Raw genomic sequence first — 17,367 nt, forward strand, 5'->3', positions numbered from 1 at the left:
TGTACCTGTTTATTTTACAAAATGTATGTACCGCTTGTTCTCTAAATGAGATTTTTTTTCATTTAAAAGACAGCAACACAGCTGCCTAACAAATGAGGCTGGGGAAGGGAGAGGGCTCCACAGCCTTGGTGTCATTGTAGAAAAAGCCCTGACTCCACCTGCCATTCTTAACATGGGAGAACCCGGAGCTTGGCCTCAGCCAAAGATCTTAATGCAGGAGCTATTTTATATGTGAACAGGTGATCCCTTGGAAACCCTGACCCCATGCCATTTACAGCTTTATATATCAAACAATCCAGCAGCTTGAATTGCATGTTTGCTTGGTTGCTGTTGCTGTTCTTCTTGTAACTATTTGCTATAGGCTGCTGGGGTGGCGGGGTCAATGTTAATTGTCCTCCTAATGCTGAAAATAAGGCACCTGTGCCAACCTGAACCAAAACAGGCCACAGAGAAGCAATAGAGAGATATCAGCATCTCAGGGGAACTCCAAGGTTCGCAGAGATACAAAACAACGACACCCTCTTCAAATAAACCCAATGAGGATTGAGCATGCTCTGTGGTCTCTAGAACCCAGGGCATGTGGAGTGCTAGTTAGAAAAGAAAACTGGGAAACAGGGCGGGGAGTAAAATGGTCTTCTTGAACCCCTTCACAATTTACTGTATAGTATGCTGGAGGTAAGCATGGATGGAACAGGAGTTGTCCTGTTAGGTGAGAAGAATGCATTGCAACATTTTGTGGCAGCTCCCAATTGTATTAAACAAGAACCAGTCCCAGGTTTGTCCAGGAACTTCATCACAATATTTGAACACTGAACTTGCACCCCAGGAGTGGAGTATTCCATTTGGTCCATATTTTAAAGTAAACAGACCTAGTTTGCTGTTCTTCGAAATATACCCATTTTGAAGTCACTTAAATGGGATAGTGTGCTTTTCTGAATTTTGCAATGCTTACCCCAAAAAATGTGTTTGGAGGAAAATGCATGATAAAATGTGCATTTTGTGGGGAGGGGGGAATTGTACAAGTTAGGGAAATGTTTGCAAAAGTAGCAGAATTTTGGGTCTCTTTTAGGGGACTGAATGGACTAACCCTCAAATCCCTACCTCCTGCAATCGTGGGACTGGCTGCTCAGATTACCCAGATAGATTCTGCACTGCTGGTCTGATGGGGGCCCTTGTTGTTTACCTGGTATAGCTCTCTGCATTCCCCAGCCTTGACAGCTAGCAACCAAGAGTGTGCTAGAAAGCTCCACCCATAGAATGTTTCTTTTGGAGATTCCGCCTCCTCTGCCTTGTCCTCACTCCCAGAGTGCCGGGAGGAGCCTCTGAGTTTTGATGGCTCTTAACTAGCGAAAATATTTTTTAAATGCTTCGGAAGGAAGCAGCAGACTGGGAAAAGGTCTGTGAGGAAGCCAGGACTCTTACCAGGTAAGCGTGTTTGTGGTTTCTTCTCATCACCACTGTAGGGTGAAATGTAAACTAGTCTGTTGGGGAAAGTTTGAGCTGCTGGGGGGGGGGCAGGAAAAGCATAACAGGGAAAGTCTGTAGTCAATGCTTAAAGCGTATGTTTTGCTTGCAGAATGTCTCATGTTTCACCCTCAGCAACTCAAGTTACAGCTGGAAAAGAGACCCCCCCCCAACACACACACCCCTCTGAAATCCTTGAGACCTGCTGCCAGTCAATGTACAGTATAGACCAGGCATGTCCAACTCCCAAAAGACTGTGATCTACTCCCAGTATAAAAAAAACTGGCAGTGATCTACCCATTGTCATTGGAGGAAGGAGGAGTATGCGTAGGGTGGGTGGATTGCCCAGAGTTGTTGAGCTTTTTTTTTTAGGAGGGAAGTGCCCAGAGTTGTTGAGCTTTTTGGGGGAAGATTGCACAGAGCTTTTAAGCTCCCCCCCCCCCGGAACTTTTTGTACATAAGGATCCTGCGATCTACCAGGATCAGCAGGGGATCTACTGGTAGATCATGATCTACTGGTTGGACATCCCTGGTATAGACAATGCAGGTTGGACCAATGGGCAGACTCAGTATGAAGTGGTTTCCTATGTTCCTATGGAATGACTCTTCAGGGCTTCAGGGCTGGAACTCAGATTTGCAATGTGGGACCAGGCTGCCACTGAGGCTACCCTGAAAACCTTTCCCTCTTTGGAGAGCCCAAGAAGCACCACTTATCTCATGGGAGGGGAACTGGATTTTGCAAACTCTAGCCCCCTCATGCTTTAATTTACACTGGCTGTAAAGGTATCAGCATGCAAACGGCAAAGAGATTCATCTGGATTTTTGCAAAGAAACATGCATGAGTAATATTCTCCTCTGTAAGCTGGGTGGGTGTGGTGGAATGTCTTCCATGTTTGCCGTGCTTGTGGATGCTGTGGGGACCTTGTGGGGAAGTGTAGATCTTGTTCATCAGTGCCTAGCAGATCCCAGTGGAATTCTGGTCAGAAAACAAAAGCACAACATTCAAAACCCTAGGGTCGCTCGTAACCGTTCAAATGGCATGGAAGCATGGGACTTGTAGTCTCCTCTGCAACTTGAGTTGGGAAGTAGGGAAAATGGCAAATTTTGCGCACCCCACCCTTTCCCACCTCCAGATCCACAAGGTGAGTATTTTACGGTTCATGAAAGGTGTGCACTGTGAATGGTGAGGTGGGCTGCTTCCGCCTTTTGGTTAAAAAAATGCCTTTCCACAATAATAAGAAAAGTATTCTTGAGTAAAGATTAATAGGGAAAATGTCATGCAAGCCAAAGAGAGTTACATCACGCCAGAAATATTCAACAATGGAAAGGAAAGAAGGAAGGAAGGTCTGAACTGCCTCAGACCCATCATGCCTCACTAGCTGGCTCACCCCAAACCCTACCTCTCACTCTCTCCTCACCTTCAGCTTCATCCTACATGCTCCTGCTCTCCCTGTTTACAAGGGACGGTCCCAGTTTTCTGTTACTTGTGCCTGAGAACTCACTGTTGGTTTTAAGGGGTGCCTTATTCAAATCTTGCAAGTGAGAATTGCTAGAGTTGTGCCAGTGCTTGGAAAGTTCATACTTAAAAGGAACTAGGTTTTTTTTTTTTTACAAAGCAAGCTATTCAGTTCAGCTGTATTCTAATGAACTTTTTAGTTCCTAAAAACTTCATCCTCCACATTCGGAATATTGCAAGGTGCTGTGCTGAATTACAGGGTCCAACAGTAAGTCAGGGGCCACAAGATGTCTGACAGACAGACAAACAAACAGGTGAAGTGTTCTTTATTATTGTATTTCCATAAAAGAAAAGGCTTGCCCTGTTTAATTTGTGCCAGCCACACAGCTGTTAATGGCACATGGCATCATTCTCTTTGTTCCTGTTCCTGTATTTTTCTGCCCAAGCTGCTCCTGTTGGAAGAGAGTGGATCTCTCCAGCAGGGAAGATACAGGAAGTGCCTTACATTCCTTCCTTCTGATTGTTTAGCAACAGTGATTAAATGACTAAACATCCTTAACAACAGCAGCACCTGTATATCTTCCTAATAAGCCCTAATACATTGCCTCAATATTTTGCTTTCTAGCTTTATCAATATCTGATTTACTTACTGTTTTTAAAATGAAAAGAAGAGTTCAGATTTCCTGCTGCTGGGGGAACAGCATGAACGTGAAGATGAAGTAGAAATCTTTCAAAGTTCTGCCCCAAAATGAATTTAATTGACTTTTAGTTCACCGATGAATTACCTTCAGGTGTAGTCCGGAGATTTTTGAACTGTGAACTTTGTTCAGCTGAACTCGTTTGTTCCAAGCACTGGGTTGTCCTCTTTCATGATTCAGCTTCCTCCCCTGAGCTAAATATTGGAGTGGAAAGGTAAATGAATCTCTGTTGCACATGAATATAAATGCATGTGCATGAACATTAAGTCAATGTGATATGCACAAACAGCTGTATCCCACATGCAGTCACTAGGGCAGGCTTCTTTGGCCTCCAGATGCTGTTAACTAAAATTCCTTCTTCCTAGCCATTGGCCATGCTAGCTGAGGCTGCTGGAATTTGGAGTCCAACAACATCTGGGGGGCTAACAGGTTCCCCATCCCTGGGTGTAAAATACACTAAGGTGTCTTTTTAACTTTTTGTAATGTATGTGGGGCTTCCCTTGCACTTGGACCAGACTCTGCAGTCAGTGCAGAATGCTGCAATATGATTCCAGAGAGTAGTGAGATCTTACAAACATGCTACACCTCTTCTCAAAGATCTACACTGGCTGCCGATCTGTAACGACCATGGGCAAGTGGGGTTTTGAACCCAGGTCTCCAAGGTTCTAACCACTGTACCACACTATCTCTTCTACTGTAACAAAAAGATCTAAATAACTGCCAGCATGTAGGTTCTGCCATGGCAATACACCTTTCCATTCTCCAATGTTTCTTGCAAGTACCAGCTCCATCTGAATGTTCTTTCTCAGGGCCGTCTTAAGCCTATCTGGCGCCGTGGTGCAAGGATCTGTCTGGCGCCCCCCCCCCACGCCCACCTTTCCCTCCAGACAAGCTGGACAGGGCTGGGGGGGTCTTGTGGTTTCCCGCACCACTAGTCTCTATGGCTAGGTTTCCCGCACCACTAGTCTCTATGGCTAGGACACCTCTGTTCTTTCTACTGCTGTGTGCCGCATGGTGGGGTCTGGAGCGCCCAGATTCCACTATTTCCATCAACCTCATATCTATTTCCCCTCAAATAATGCAATAGACACAGGGTGACGGCCTATGTGGTGTTTTCCACAAAGCACACCTGCTCTTCCCCAAACACAGGACAGCACCATTTTGTCCACAGGTCATCTTGAGGAAACAGCAAGAAGACGGGTGCTGGAACTGTCCAGACATGAGATGGGTACAGTACTTAAAATCTCATGTCACCTCTTTTACCTCCCAGGATATGTCACTTCCCATCCTTCAGGGAATGGCCTCCTGGATTGAAAAGCTGAATCAGCCATGTAGGAAACTTCCTCCTTGGCTTAATTGCATTCCACCTACATATTGTACAAAAAGGTGACTAGAATTTGGGGTGCTCAAATATTTCACTATATGCATTTTAAGCAAAACAACCTAATTTACACTGTCCAGGTTAATATATGGATCAGAAGCCAGCCATCCTTAGGTTTTCACACTTCTCAAAGTTTTGGGACACAGTTCTTGGCTTAAGAAAAGTAGCAAAATGCATACAAAAGTTCATATTTTAGGTTAAAATGTGTCTTTTACTGTAAAATGTGTACAGATTCCTTATTTACATCCCAACTTTACGCCAAGAAGCTCAAGATGACATAAATGGTTTTCCCCTCCCCATTTAATATTTACAACAACCCTGTGTGGTTGGTTAGGTTAAGAGATACAATAGCTGACCCAAAGTCACCCAGTGAGCTCCATAGCTGGATGGGGATTTGAACTCTGGTCTCCCAAGTATGACACTCTAACCACTACACCATACTGGCCCATCTCCCTGAATATACAAAAGTAAAGTGAAGTTTCATGCACTTTATTGAAAAAGTTGCAGATTGATGTGGAAAACACAAGCATTCTTCCAAAAATTGCACATTATTTTGCAATGCAGTTCTCCGGTCAAATAATTTTCTGCCCCTTCAGTTTTGCTGGTGTTCCATTATAAGCCTGTCATGTGACATTTTGTGTGGATTTCTTTTTTGAAGGCTGCCTGAAAAGTCCACGTTCAAACTGTATGCATTTTGTTCTCACTTTTAATGTAAGATGCCCTTTACCCATCAAGCATCCATTTCCAAATGCTTTTCATGGCATTTCCCATGAATCACACATTTTGTACATAGCTGCCAAGTCTCCAGTTTTTCGTGGGAAACCCCCGTATTTTAAACCGTTTCCCTCTGGCAGCCCGGATTGGAAAAAATCCCGTAAATCCCCGGTTTTCCTACCTGCCAGGGAGGCTCCATTTTGGGTCCTGGCACCGCCCGATTTCCGGTGCCCAGGCATGGGTAGCGCGGCACCAGAAGTCGCTTCTACGCATGCCCGGACATGCGTAGAAGCGACTTCCGGTGCTGCTTCGCCCATGTCTGGGCACCAGAAATCGGGCAGAGCGGCACCGGAAGTTGCTTCTGCGCATGTCCAGACATGCGTAGAAGCGACTTCCAGTGCCACGCCGCTGCTGATCCCGCATTTTTCAGCGGGAGACTTGGCAGCTATGATTTTGTATACTTTTTCCAATGTAAAAACGAGAAATTAATGGGTCATTTTAAGCACCTGAAGTTACACTTCAAAATTGTAGCCAAGTGTGTTGTGACCCACACGCAGCTTCAGGAGTCTCAAGTCAATTCTTATCTGCTGAAGAAGGGGGACTGAATAAATCTCTCCTCTATCTCTCACTACAACCCCGTTTGCTGAAGGACCACAGGAGCTTTGTGCAGTCACAAGGTCCCTTCCAACTCTACAATTCTTTGATTCTATGATCTACCAGTTCACCACTACACTCAAGTACACTTAACACAATGTTTGTATCTCGAGTTGGGAGTGACTCTGAATTAGCCAACCAGTCCCTCCTCTTCCTTCTATAACTAGGCACTGCTTAACTGGATGTTGTTGCGAAATGGGAGCACTCAGTTTGCTTGGAACACTGTGCCCAGGACTTATGATGCTTGAATTCACCCCATTCCAGGATGTGATCTTGGTATCCTGCTGCTTTGTTTCAGTTTGTTGATTCTTGCAAAGAATGCTCATTGCAGATGACTGACTGATTGAGTCAGCTTATATAAGTTTATTACAACAATAAGCATCCTTTTTTGTTTTGTTTTTAAAGTTACAATAGAACAGAAAAGACAAGTTGTTTAGAATAAGCTGTTAGTGCTTCTTCTCATTCCCCTAAGGCAGGCATAGGCAACCTTGGCTCTCCAGATGTTTTGGAACTACAACTCCCATGATCCCTGACCACTGGCCCTGTGAGCTAGGGATCATGGGAGTTGTAGTTCCAAAACATCTGGAGAGCCAAGGTTGCTCAATTGTCCTGTGCTGGCAGTTCAGGAAGGCAGAGGCCAATAGATGGTGGCTATTGCTCAGGGCTCTGTCTTTTCCCAAATGTGAACATTTGATTCAGTTATCATTTAAAGGCAAACTCGTTTGCACTTTCTGAAACAATATGCAAACTGGAATGCAGGCTCCTTTGAAAATCACACTTCTCCCAGATTTTGCAGAGTGCAAAAATGTTTTTATGTTGGTGGGTTTTCATGAGGAATTTTTTATTTAAAAATAATAATATATTGTGTTATAAAAATTTTAAGGTCATGTATTAAAAAAAATGTTCATAACTGTATATATAAACCACATGTCTGAAACCCCACAGAAAAGGTCCTGAATAAATTGACCTCAAATATTTCTCTGCAAGGTCAAAGTGAGGAACCTCCCCATTGTCCCTTTCCTCACAAATCCTGTCCTCACAAATCCTGTCTTAAGGGCACATTCAAGATATGAACAGGGTGTGAACGTGTGACCTGTGACCTAGATTCAGGAATTAAGTAGTTATAATAACAAAAGAGTGGCCAAAACCCAGATAATGCAATCAGGTAACTTGCCAGACAGGAGATAAACAATGCAATCAGATTTCTGTTGTAGACCGCCTTTTCTGTGATGTAGGTATGATGTATCTGGGGGGTGGTCTTGGGCTACACCCCTTCTGTGATGTAAGTATGATGTTTCTGGGGGTGGTCTTGGACTCCAGGGCGGGCAATTTAAAATGCCTAAATAAGGGTGGGCACACCTTTGTTCTGGGTCCTCCTCCTCTCTCCTGTGTGCGGGGGAGCACCCTGTTGCAACAGTTAATAAAGATCAGGCTTACTAGCTGCTTTGCTTCTGAATATTCTCTGGTTGGTCTGCTATTTTCTCCTACCGATAGAGAACCTACAAAAGGACTCTATATGGGCTCTTTGGTACTCCATAAGGCAAAAGGATCAGTTTTGTTTGTTTGTTTTTTACTTATATCAATTGCAAACTGATGAGGAAATGTGGAGAACTTGGGAAAATGAGAAATAGAAATGGGAAGCTTGGTCCATCCATCCAACTAGAGCACTCTTGGTTGTTTTGGTTCAACACTTATATTTGTTTCTTGGCCCAGAGAGGGACAGTGAGCTGAAGAGCCTGTTGCTTCAGCTGATTCACCTACTGTGGTAAGAGTAGGAGGGGGTGCTGACCCAGATGATGCAGACAGAGTGCGTGACTCATTCCCACTGCCACCTCGTTCCATTAATTGTGCTTGTTAGGCTGGACCTGGCAACTACTCACCTTTGTCTGATGAAACTATTTGCAAAAGAAGGAAATAGATTGGGATAGGAGCTTGGCCATGAAACTGCACCTCTTATCTCCTCAGCACAATCTCTCAAGGCACATCCTTCAGGATTGAGTGTGCAAAAATGGTCATCCAGTTGATGTTGGACTCCAGTTCCCATCAGCCCCAGCAAGCATGACCAGGGGCCGTGGATAATGGGAGTTGTAGTCCATCAACATCAGGAGGGCTAGAGATTCCCCACACCTGATGTAACCAGTTAACAGTCAGTTTTAGCATCTAAAGTATTTGTGAAGGGGCAAAACAAGATGCACACAATTTTGCCTAGTATGTGCTTTTTTGCAAGTAATTTTCTTTAAATTTCCTCTATTTTTGTATGTTGTTTTCATTACTGCACTTTTTAGTCTTCTTTTGTGCACATCTTTAATGCATTGTTTGTTTGGAGTTCTGAATCAAAATATGGAGAAATTCAAATTTTGAAGGGGAGAACTGTATTCCAGTTTGCATATTATTTCAGATGTGCATTAACATGTGAACCTTTTTTCCTACCTTCATGCAAGCAATCTTGTGTTCTTGAATAAGGGGTGCATTACATAGCATCATGTACTAGCACAGAAGAAGTTTTAGAGTTGGATAGGAAGGCAAACACACAAAGAAAAGCCTGATAGGACTGGAGAGGGATGAAAATGACAATCAAGTCTCTTAAGCTTTAGGAAAGTGTGTAAAGCAAATAGGGAGGCGAGAGAGGGCAGGATCTTCAATAAAACGGCTTTCACAAAGCAAAGCAGAGTGCGCAACTTAGATGTTTCATAAATAAATTGGCCATTTGGCCATTTGGGTGTGATCCAGTAGGAGTCTTCTTATATTACGTTATTTAACAAGATTTATCAACTAATTAATCAACAGAAACCCCAGAATGGTTTACATAAAACAAAATCAAATATTCATGGGAAAATACTGATAAAAGCACACTTTACAAAGCAAGTAAAATAAGATTTTATTAAAATATAGATAAAATCAGGGGTTTTTTTAAAAAAAGAAATGTACTGTACCTAATAAAATTACATGTCAGGGTAGGCTTGCTCAAACAAGAAAAGTGTTTATCATGCATTGAAATCACTACAGCTGAATATGCCTGCCTAATATTAAGAGGCAGGGAGTTGCAGGGAGTAGGTGCTACCGCACTGGAATATTCATTATGTTATTAGCGATTACATTTAAATTCATCACAAACGTAGGTGCCTTATAAATGTTGTATAATTATTATAATTATGATTATTTTATTAAATTTATATGCCACCCTTCATCCGAAGATCACAGGGTGGTTTAGAAGAGAAAAACACAAAAATGCATACTGTAATAACAAACAAAAACAATAACACACCCACCCACCACACACACGTAGTTTAAAAGGCCATGTTTAATTAGCCAAAGGCCTGAGCATAGCTGCCAACCCTCCCTTTTATTGCAGGAAACTCCCTTATTCCAAGCCACAGCTGTCAGCCTTCCCTTTTTTTGCTGGAAATTCCCTTATTCCAGCGCCGTTTCCCGCTGCTATCCTGGATTGTTAGATATACCATAGACTGTCCGGGAGAGGTGAGGCTGTTGCTGACCCCTTATTTTCAAATCCGAAAGTTGACAGCTATGGGCCTGAGAATGGAGTAATGTTTTTTTGCCTGGTGCCCCAAAATGAGAGTGAACAAAGTGATCACACAGAGATCACACAACAGCAATTCCAAGCAATGACTGCCCCCCCGCCCCTTCTCTCTCCGCCAAAGTCCTCCCGGCGATATATCGATAACTCGCCCAGCCCTAGTAGAGATGCAGGAGAAGGTCATTCAGGACCTACCCATTTTGCACTTCCTGAACCAATATGTGAAGGAAAACATAGATATTCTTTCTGAATTTTGTGATGTAGCTCTTGCACCCACCCACGCACGCACACAAAAATGTACAAATATGCATTATATTAGAGAAACTTGTTTGTAATAAGGTGTGCACTGGGGAAAAGCACATATAAAAATAAGTATATTAAGAGAAGTGAGCCCCAAACAACAAATGTTTATGTGGATATATAGATTGTTACACACCACCCCAATCTCCAAGCGGTGCGAGATTCCAGGGGTTCCAGACACTTACCCAGAGACTGTGTTTCCTTCTGGGAATGAGCGTAGCAGAGAGTCTGGTGCCTTTATGATATATGGTTTATTTACACATATGCAACCTGAACCTACAGCGCAGAGGCTCACAGCATCAACCAAAAAGGTTTTGTTTCTCTCATAGCTGCAGCCTTGGATTCAAACAGAAATCAAGCATAGATCTGCCTCTCTGGCTTTCCAGCTTGCTGATTAAGGTCAAATCCCTGCACACATGAAGCCTCATCCCTGGCTTTTGTCCTTCTCACTCTCTGTAAACTGAGCGAGGGATCCCACCCATCTGCCATCTCCCACACAGAGCCACTTAATCCCCCTTAGTGGCTCATCATCCAGGCTATCACCTCATGAAGAAACTAGCCCAGATTAATTAGATTTTAACACTTGCTGGATCTGGGGATTAGAGGAGTCTGGCACTCCAAACTCATAACAATATTATCAACTGATTCAAAAATGGGGCGAACTGAGAGAAGCCAAAATCAACAGATTTGTCACTCCTAACATGTGGGCAGAATACCACCATCACACCCTGCTTTTGAGCATCCGGAGGCCTAAGCTTGGCTGTGGTTGTAAACAAGTTCTGGAAATGGAAATTCCTTTTGCTCTAGCATGGAAATTCTTATGCTGTGGTCTTTGTGCTAGGTCTGCGATGAATTAGTAAACCTCGGCTGGTTTTATGGATCAAAGATGAATCATTTTGTCAAGACATATTTTGTTTCCGCTTCCTGGTCTCTCGCCCTGTGCTTTTCTATAAGGGATTCTTAAAGGAGAGGGAAACATCAGTTTTAATTTTATCTTCTCATTTACTGAGGTGGTGAGTAGAGTTGTGCAGTGACCACAACATTCACCTCGTATCTAAATCTGTAGCATTCGTAAGCAGCCCAATCTTTTTCAGATCTATTCTGTGCTCTTCCAATACGGTTTGTTATTTGGCTCCAAATCCTTTACAGTATGTTAAATCTGAAACTTTGTTTTGCCCCCATTGACTTTTACAGAGAATCTGGAAACAAAAAAATGGGGAAACTTAAAAACAAACAAGCAAGCAAATATTTTCACATACATGGGTGAAATTTACAAGCAAATGAGCCCCTCCAGAGTGGATTAAGCCTGCCAATTGTCATGCAGATACAGCCAGGAGTTTTTGTGCAGGGGAGCTTTATTTTTTAATTTATATATTTAAAAGTCTCTAAATTGTTTATTTTCTGCCAGAATTGGATGCAGATTGCAGACATGGTCTCCCCTTCTGAAGGGATGAAGCTTTCCAAATTTCAGAGAGATAGGTGAGTAGTTCTCCTGCAAGGACAGGCTTTGGAGGAAGGAACAGAAATCACACACAGCCCTAGTTTTGGGGGGAGGGGCACTCAGTTTGAGGGACATGTGGGAGGTGCCCCTGCATTGGATACCCACCAAAACTCAGACAGGAATCCTGCACCCTCCATGGGGTTCAAACCCATGACTCTGAGATTAAGAGTCTCATTCTGTACCAACACTAAGCTATCCCAGCTCAGAGTTATTGCGCTGGATGATTTTACCTTCATTATTTTTTAAAAAATGGAAAAGTCAACATTTTCTCACTGTTACTTTTTCTGCAAATACCCTCCATGAATAAAAGAGAGTTCTATTATTTTAATTGTTAGAGAGAGAGAGAAATGACTCAGTAAGCACCAGGCCACCCTAGTAGTCTACCTGCACAACATCTTTAGCCTACTTTAACAGCTAAAATTCATGTTCACTTAACACACATCCAATTATTGTGATTGGAGTTCACCAGGAAAATAATTCACTGTGACTAAAAGCTAGAGCTTTCTGTCAAAGTGAAAGATTCCCTGCACTTCTCCAGTCCTGCCCTCTCAAGCTCTCATTGTTCAGCTTGGCTTTGTTTCTGAGAAAATAAAGGGGAAGCCTGAAGCAAGAGAGATACTCCAGCAGGTGGGGAGTCCCTAATTTTGTCCAACATTGAAATGTGAAATAATTCCCCAACTCTGTCTGGTGGCAAACTTATTTTTTGTTTATATCAGTTGATGTGAGACCTCATACGTTGGTACTCCTCCACTGCATATAGGCACATGCATTCATGTTGACTTAGCATTTTAGAGAGAAGACTCAGATGCAACTGTTCCCTGGACGTTTTGCCAAAATCTGTTGGGTTCCACCTCAGAATCACCAAAAATCAATGGACTCTGCCCCCATCCTCTCTTCCAGATAACTGCCCAGTACCAGAACACTTCTATTAAGGATCCAGAAATTGTCAGCCCCATGTTCCTGAGATGATAATGTTGCCATGTGTCCTAACATTAAAGAGGACATCCCCAGTTTGAAGGGCTACCTAGTCCAAGTCCAAGTAACGAAACCCTAAGAAGGAAAAACAAAGGTCTTGAAGTTGCCCATCAATAGTGAGGAGGCAGACAGTCAATTGAGCAAACATATAGGTCACTTAGTCACAGCCTTCCTTTTTTGTTGTTGTTGTTTAGTCGTTTAGTCATTTAGTTGTGTCCGACTCTTCGTGACCCCATAGACCAGAGCACGCCAGGCACTCCTGTCTTCCATTGCCTCCCGCAGTTTGGTCAAATTCAGGTTGGTAGCTTTGAGAACACTGTCCAACCATCTTGTCCTCCGTCGTCCCCTTCTCCTTGTGCCCTCAATCTTTCCCAACATCAGGGTCTTTTCCAGGGAGTCTTCCTTCTCATGAGGTGGCCAAAGTATTGGAGCCTCAGCTTCAGGATCTGTCCTTCCAGTGAGAACTCAAGGCTGATTTCCTTAAGAATGGATAGATTTGATCTTATTGCAGTCCATGGGACTCTCAAGAGTCTCCTTCAGCACCATAATATATGCAAAATATATTGTACTTCTGCTTAATTGTACTTCTTATATTTGCATCAAACTATGTGAATCACCATATATTGCAAACCATCTATGCAAATCGGTGCCCTCTCTTTTGGCACTGTGTAAGTACCCACCCTATGAGATGCCAAGTACCATAGCTGCCAAGTTCTCCCTTTTTTAAGGGAATTTCCCTTATGCTGAATAGGCTTCCTCGCGAGAAAAGGGAAAACTTGGCAGCTATGCCAAGTACCCAATGTTTCACAGCAGAATGAAATGGAGACACTCTTGAGAATTTGCAACACCATTATTCTCATCAATGATCAATTTTAGGCACCTTCATCACACACATACACCTGTTACACATTGAGAAAACCTGGAGACTCTTTCCTTCCAGTAGCACTTCTTCCTTCTTAGGGAGATGAGGGCAGGGTGGGTTGTATATGGGTTATTTCCTGGCCTGTAAGAACATGCGGCAAGATTGGTTGAAACATGCAATCCTCTGGGTGAGAGGCACATGGTGTGGGAGTAATGGAATGAATGGATTTTGAAAACTATTAGGTCCATAAATCACTATACCGGTAGGTGTTTTCTAGCCCTGGATCTTAAATCAATTGTGCTTTGTGGTGAGGAGAGGGGCACAGATGAACCCAGAAAGTTCTACATGCTGTGATTAGTGGTGGGCCAAGTTTGCCTTACAAGCCATTAATTTCTTCTGAACTTTTCTGGAAAATATTCACAATGCAGTCTTATTTGTTTGTTATTCTGAGAAAGCTTGGAAAAAAACTAGGTGAAGCTCATGGACACACACTTTTCAAGGAAGGGTAACTGGTGGTAGAGAGAAGAGGGACAATAATCCTGCTTTTTATCATAGCAGGCATTTAACTGAAGTCTGAATTTATAATTTTAACTTATGTTCCTCTTCATTCTGTTGCTGTAAGGTCTGTACGCCACTTAAGAGATTATCGTAATTATATATATATATATTTGGAATTATGACTTTTACTGTGACCTGATATGAACCTTCAGGAGGGGACATCAAATTGGGTAGGCATGGCAGAATGGATATGGAAAGACAATGGAGCTCGTACATGAAATGGTTGGAGGGCAACACTGCATAGCTGCCAAGTCTCCCGTTTTTCGTGGCAAACCCCCGTATTTTAAACCGTTTCCCGCTGGCAGCCCGGATTGGGTAAAATCCCGTAAATCCCCCGGATTTCCTACCTGCCAGGGAGGCTCCATTTTGGGTCCTGGCGCCGCCCGATTTCCAGTGCCCAGATATGGGTAGCGCGACACCGGAAGTCGCTTCTACGCATGTCTGGACATGTGTAGAAGCGACTTCCAATGCCGCGCCACTGCTGATCTCGCATTTTTCAGCGGGAGACTTGGCAGCTATGCAAGACTGAAAGTGAAGGGAAGCTTCAGTTCTTTTTTTAAAAAAAATAATTTTTATTAGTTTTACAAACAAAAAGGCAATTATCTTTAGTTTTACACAATAAAATACAGCAAGACATACATTTCATATTCTCTCGTCCTCTTCCACCCCACCGCCCCAGGCCCCCTCCTGCCACGAGAGGTTCCCATGAAGGCTGGACGGTCGAAGGCGTTTCATTTTATAGCCGGGCTTATCTCCTCCCCCCTTCCCTCCCCCAGAGCCCACCCCTGCCACCAGTGCGCCCCAGGTCAATGAGGGAAGACAGAGGAGGACAACCGCCCAACTATCTATCCAAACATGTCTTTTGACCAAAAGCAAAAATAAAAAGAAAAGAAAAACAAAACAAAAAAGGGTGACTTCCCCCCGACTCTCCCCCTTGATTTTCATAGCTTTCTCAAAATCATTGCATACAGTTTCATTGCAAAAAAAAGAATTCCAACTCATCATTAAACATACATCATACCATTATCAAAATTCATAAAAACATTTTTTTAACAGATATCATATTTTTCTTTTCAGTTCTTTTCAGGTCTTTCCAGCTCTATGACATGATTCAGGAATAGCAGCAAGGTGTTGTTGACAAATTCAAAAAGGTGTGGGGAACCTTTGACCCTTCAGATGTTGCTACAACTCCCATCAGCCCCAGCAACCATGGCCAATGGCCAGGAATTATGGGAATTGTAGTTCAGCAACACGGGTTCCACAGACCTGATTTAGAAGTTGCTTTGCTAGACATACATAGACATTTATAGCATTTCTAACTCCATCTTCTCATGTCTTTTCAGGAATTGGAAGTAGAAACCAAAGGCCATGAACTGGGGAGTCTTTCAAGGGCTCCTGAGTGGGGCAAACAAATATTCCACAGCCTTTGGACGTATTTGGCTCTCAGTGGTCTTCATCTTCCGGCTTCTAGTCTACATAGTGGCAGCTGAGAAGGTTTGGGGAGATGACCAGAAGGACTTTGACTGCAATACTGAGCAACCAGGCTGCCCAAACGTCTGCTATGACCATTTCTTCCCAATCTCCCACATCCGCCTCTGGGCCCTACAGCTCATTCTGGTTACCTGTCCTTCCCTGCTGGTAATCATGCATGTTGCCTACCGAGAAGCCAAACTGGAGAAATATAGGAAGAAGGTTGGAGCAGATTATGCACTGCGCTATCCCCCTGGCAAGAAGCGTGGAGGCTTGTGGTGGACCTATTTCTTCAGCCTCATCTTCAAGTCTGCTGTGGACATTATATTCCTCTTCATCTTCTACCACGTGTACCCAAACTACACACTACCCAGTGTGGTGAAATGCTCCCTCGAACCTTGTCCCAATGTTGTAGACTGCTTCATAGCCAGGCCCACAGAGAAGAACATCTTCACCCTTTTCATGATCATCACTACCTGTGTTTGCATCCTCCTCGGCCTTGTTGAAGCCTTCTACCTTGTTGGGAAACGATGTATGGAGTGCCTTCAGCCCAGAAATGAGAGCCACAGGAGGCAGGGCAGTGAATGGATGAGGAGAGGGGACACTTGCTCTCTGCCCAACAGCAAGCATGACTCAAATGAAGTGGGTATGCAGGTGTTCCATGGTGCAGATTACAAACCATCTACCTCCATCCTCAAGGCTGCTCCATTTTCCCAGAGAACTCTAAGCACATAAACTACCCGGTCAAAATTAAATCCTGGGAAATTTGGTAATGGAAACCTTATGAATGAACAGTGCCTGCTGCCAGGCAGGACATTTGCATGGTGTGCCAGAAGGCATGACAGGGTATTCCAATGAAAACAGTAGACATTGCTGGTGTGCACTTATTCATCCCATGTCTGGAAAGGAAATCACTGCAGCAAATGATACGCAATGATGTGTAACTGATGGTGTTTTCTTCCCCCCCCCCCCAAAAAAAGTATTATGTTTCCTTTTAATTAAAATGAATAGGGAAGAATGGCATGATTGTGCCACAGTGAGATGAATAATGCCGTTTTCTGTCAGAAGCCAAAGTGCAGCAGGAGGGGAACAGAGCTGCATCTGGAAAATATGTGATGGAACAGAAAATAGTGCTTTCTTGCATCCCTTTGTGCAAGATGGAGATGGAGAAAGGAATGGCCTATATCAGGCCCCAACCCAGGTCAGGCTGTTGGATTTTCTGGTGTCCATATTTGACCCAAGAATAGTGTATTAAATAGTCATTTCAAAATTCACTGGTTCCCTCAGCTCATTCCATCTAAACCACTTACATTGTATACTGTCCCATAACTCATCTAGTCAAAATTTTTAAGACCTCCCCACCAGCAGTGAAAGGTGGCTGGCATACTTGGTACTAAGATCTCAGGAGTGAAAAGCAATATTGAAATAAAGATCACCAATGGAGAAGAAATGGTGTTGGTCTAGTCCTGTTGCAGCATTGCAGTTCTTATTCTGAAAAAATATACACATTTTCTATTATTATTTTATTATTAATATGAGAGAGAGAGAGAGAGAGAGAGAGAGAGAGAGAGAGAGAGAGAGAGAGAGAGAGAGAGAGAGAGAGAGAGACGGGCAACATACCAATTTGAGTCATATACTGTATATTTGAGTCATATACTGTATAACATACACAATAAATGGGATGCGGGTGGCGCTGTGGTCTAAACCACTGAACCTCTTGGCCTTGCCAATCAGAAGGTCAGCGGTTAGAATCCCCGTGACAGGGTGACCTTCCGTTGCTCTGTCCCAGCTCCTGCCAA

The 17,367-nt window shown here is 43.4% G+C and overlaps 1 protein-coding gene across 3 annotated transcripts; it reads left to right on the plus strand.

Annotated features, from left to right (window-relative positions):
• Positions 1–1,268: 1,268 nt before the first annotated feature.
• LOC118087623 (gap junction beta-5 protein) lies at positions 1,269–17,018 on the plus strand. 3 transcript variants are annotated; one of them, XM_088672257.1, is made up of 4 exons: positions 1,287–1,425; positions 11,611–11,681; positions 12,881–12,975; positions 15,442–17,018. In XM_088672257.1, the coding sequence occupies exon 4, from the start codon at positions 15,467–15,469 to the stop codon at positions 16,301–16,303; it is 837 nt and encodes a 278-aa protein (XP_088528383.1). In that variant the 5' UTR covers positions 1,287–1,425; positions 11,611–11,681; positions 12,881–12,975; positions 15,442–15,466; the 3' UTR covers positions 16,304–17,018. The 3 variants fall into 3 exon arrangements, with proteins under 3 accessions (XP_034976343.3, XP_034976342.3, XP_088528383.1); XM_035120451.3 differs by lacking the exon at positions 12,881–12,975 and having other exon boundaries at positions 1,278–1,425; XM_035120452.3 differs by lacking the exons at positions 11,611–11,681; positions 12,881–12,975 and having other exon boundaries at positions 1,269–1,425.
• Positions 17,019–17,367: the final 349 nt, after the last annotated feature.

This window comes from Zootoca vivipara, chromosome 6, assembly GCF_965207765.1.
Source record: "Zootoca vivipara chromosome 6, rZooViv2.hap1.1, whole genome shotgun sequence".
NCBI lineage: Eukaryota > Metazoa > Chordata > Lepidosauria > Squamata > Lacertidae > Zootoca > Zootoca vivipara.

Coding starts and splice junctions, on each gene's coding strand:
- LOC118087623 (XM_035120452.3), top strand. CDS start 15,467: ATGAACTGGGGAGTCTTTCAAGGGCTCCTGAGTGGGGCAAACAAATAT.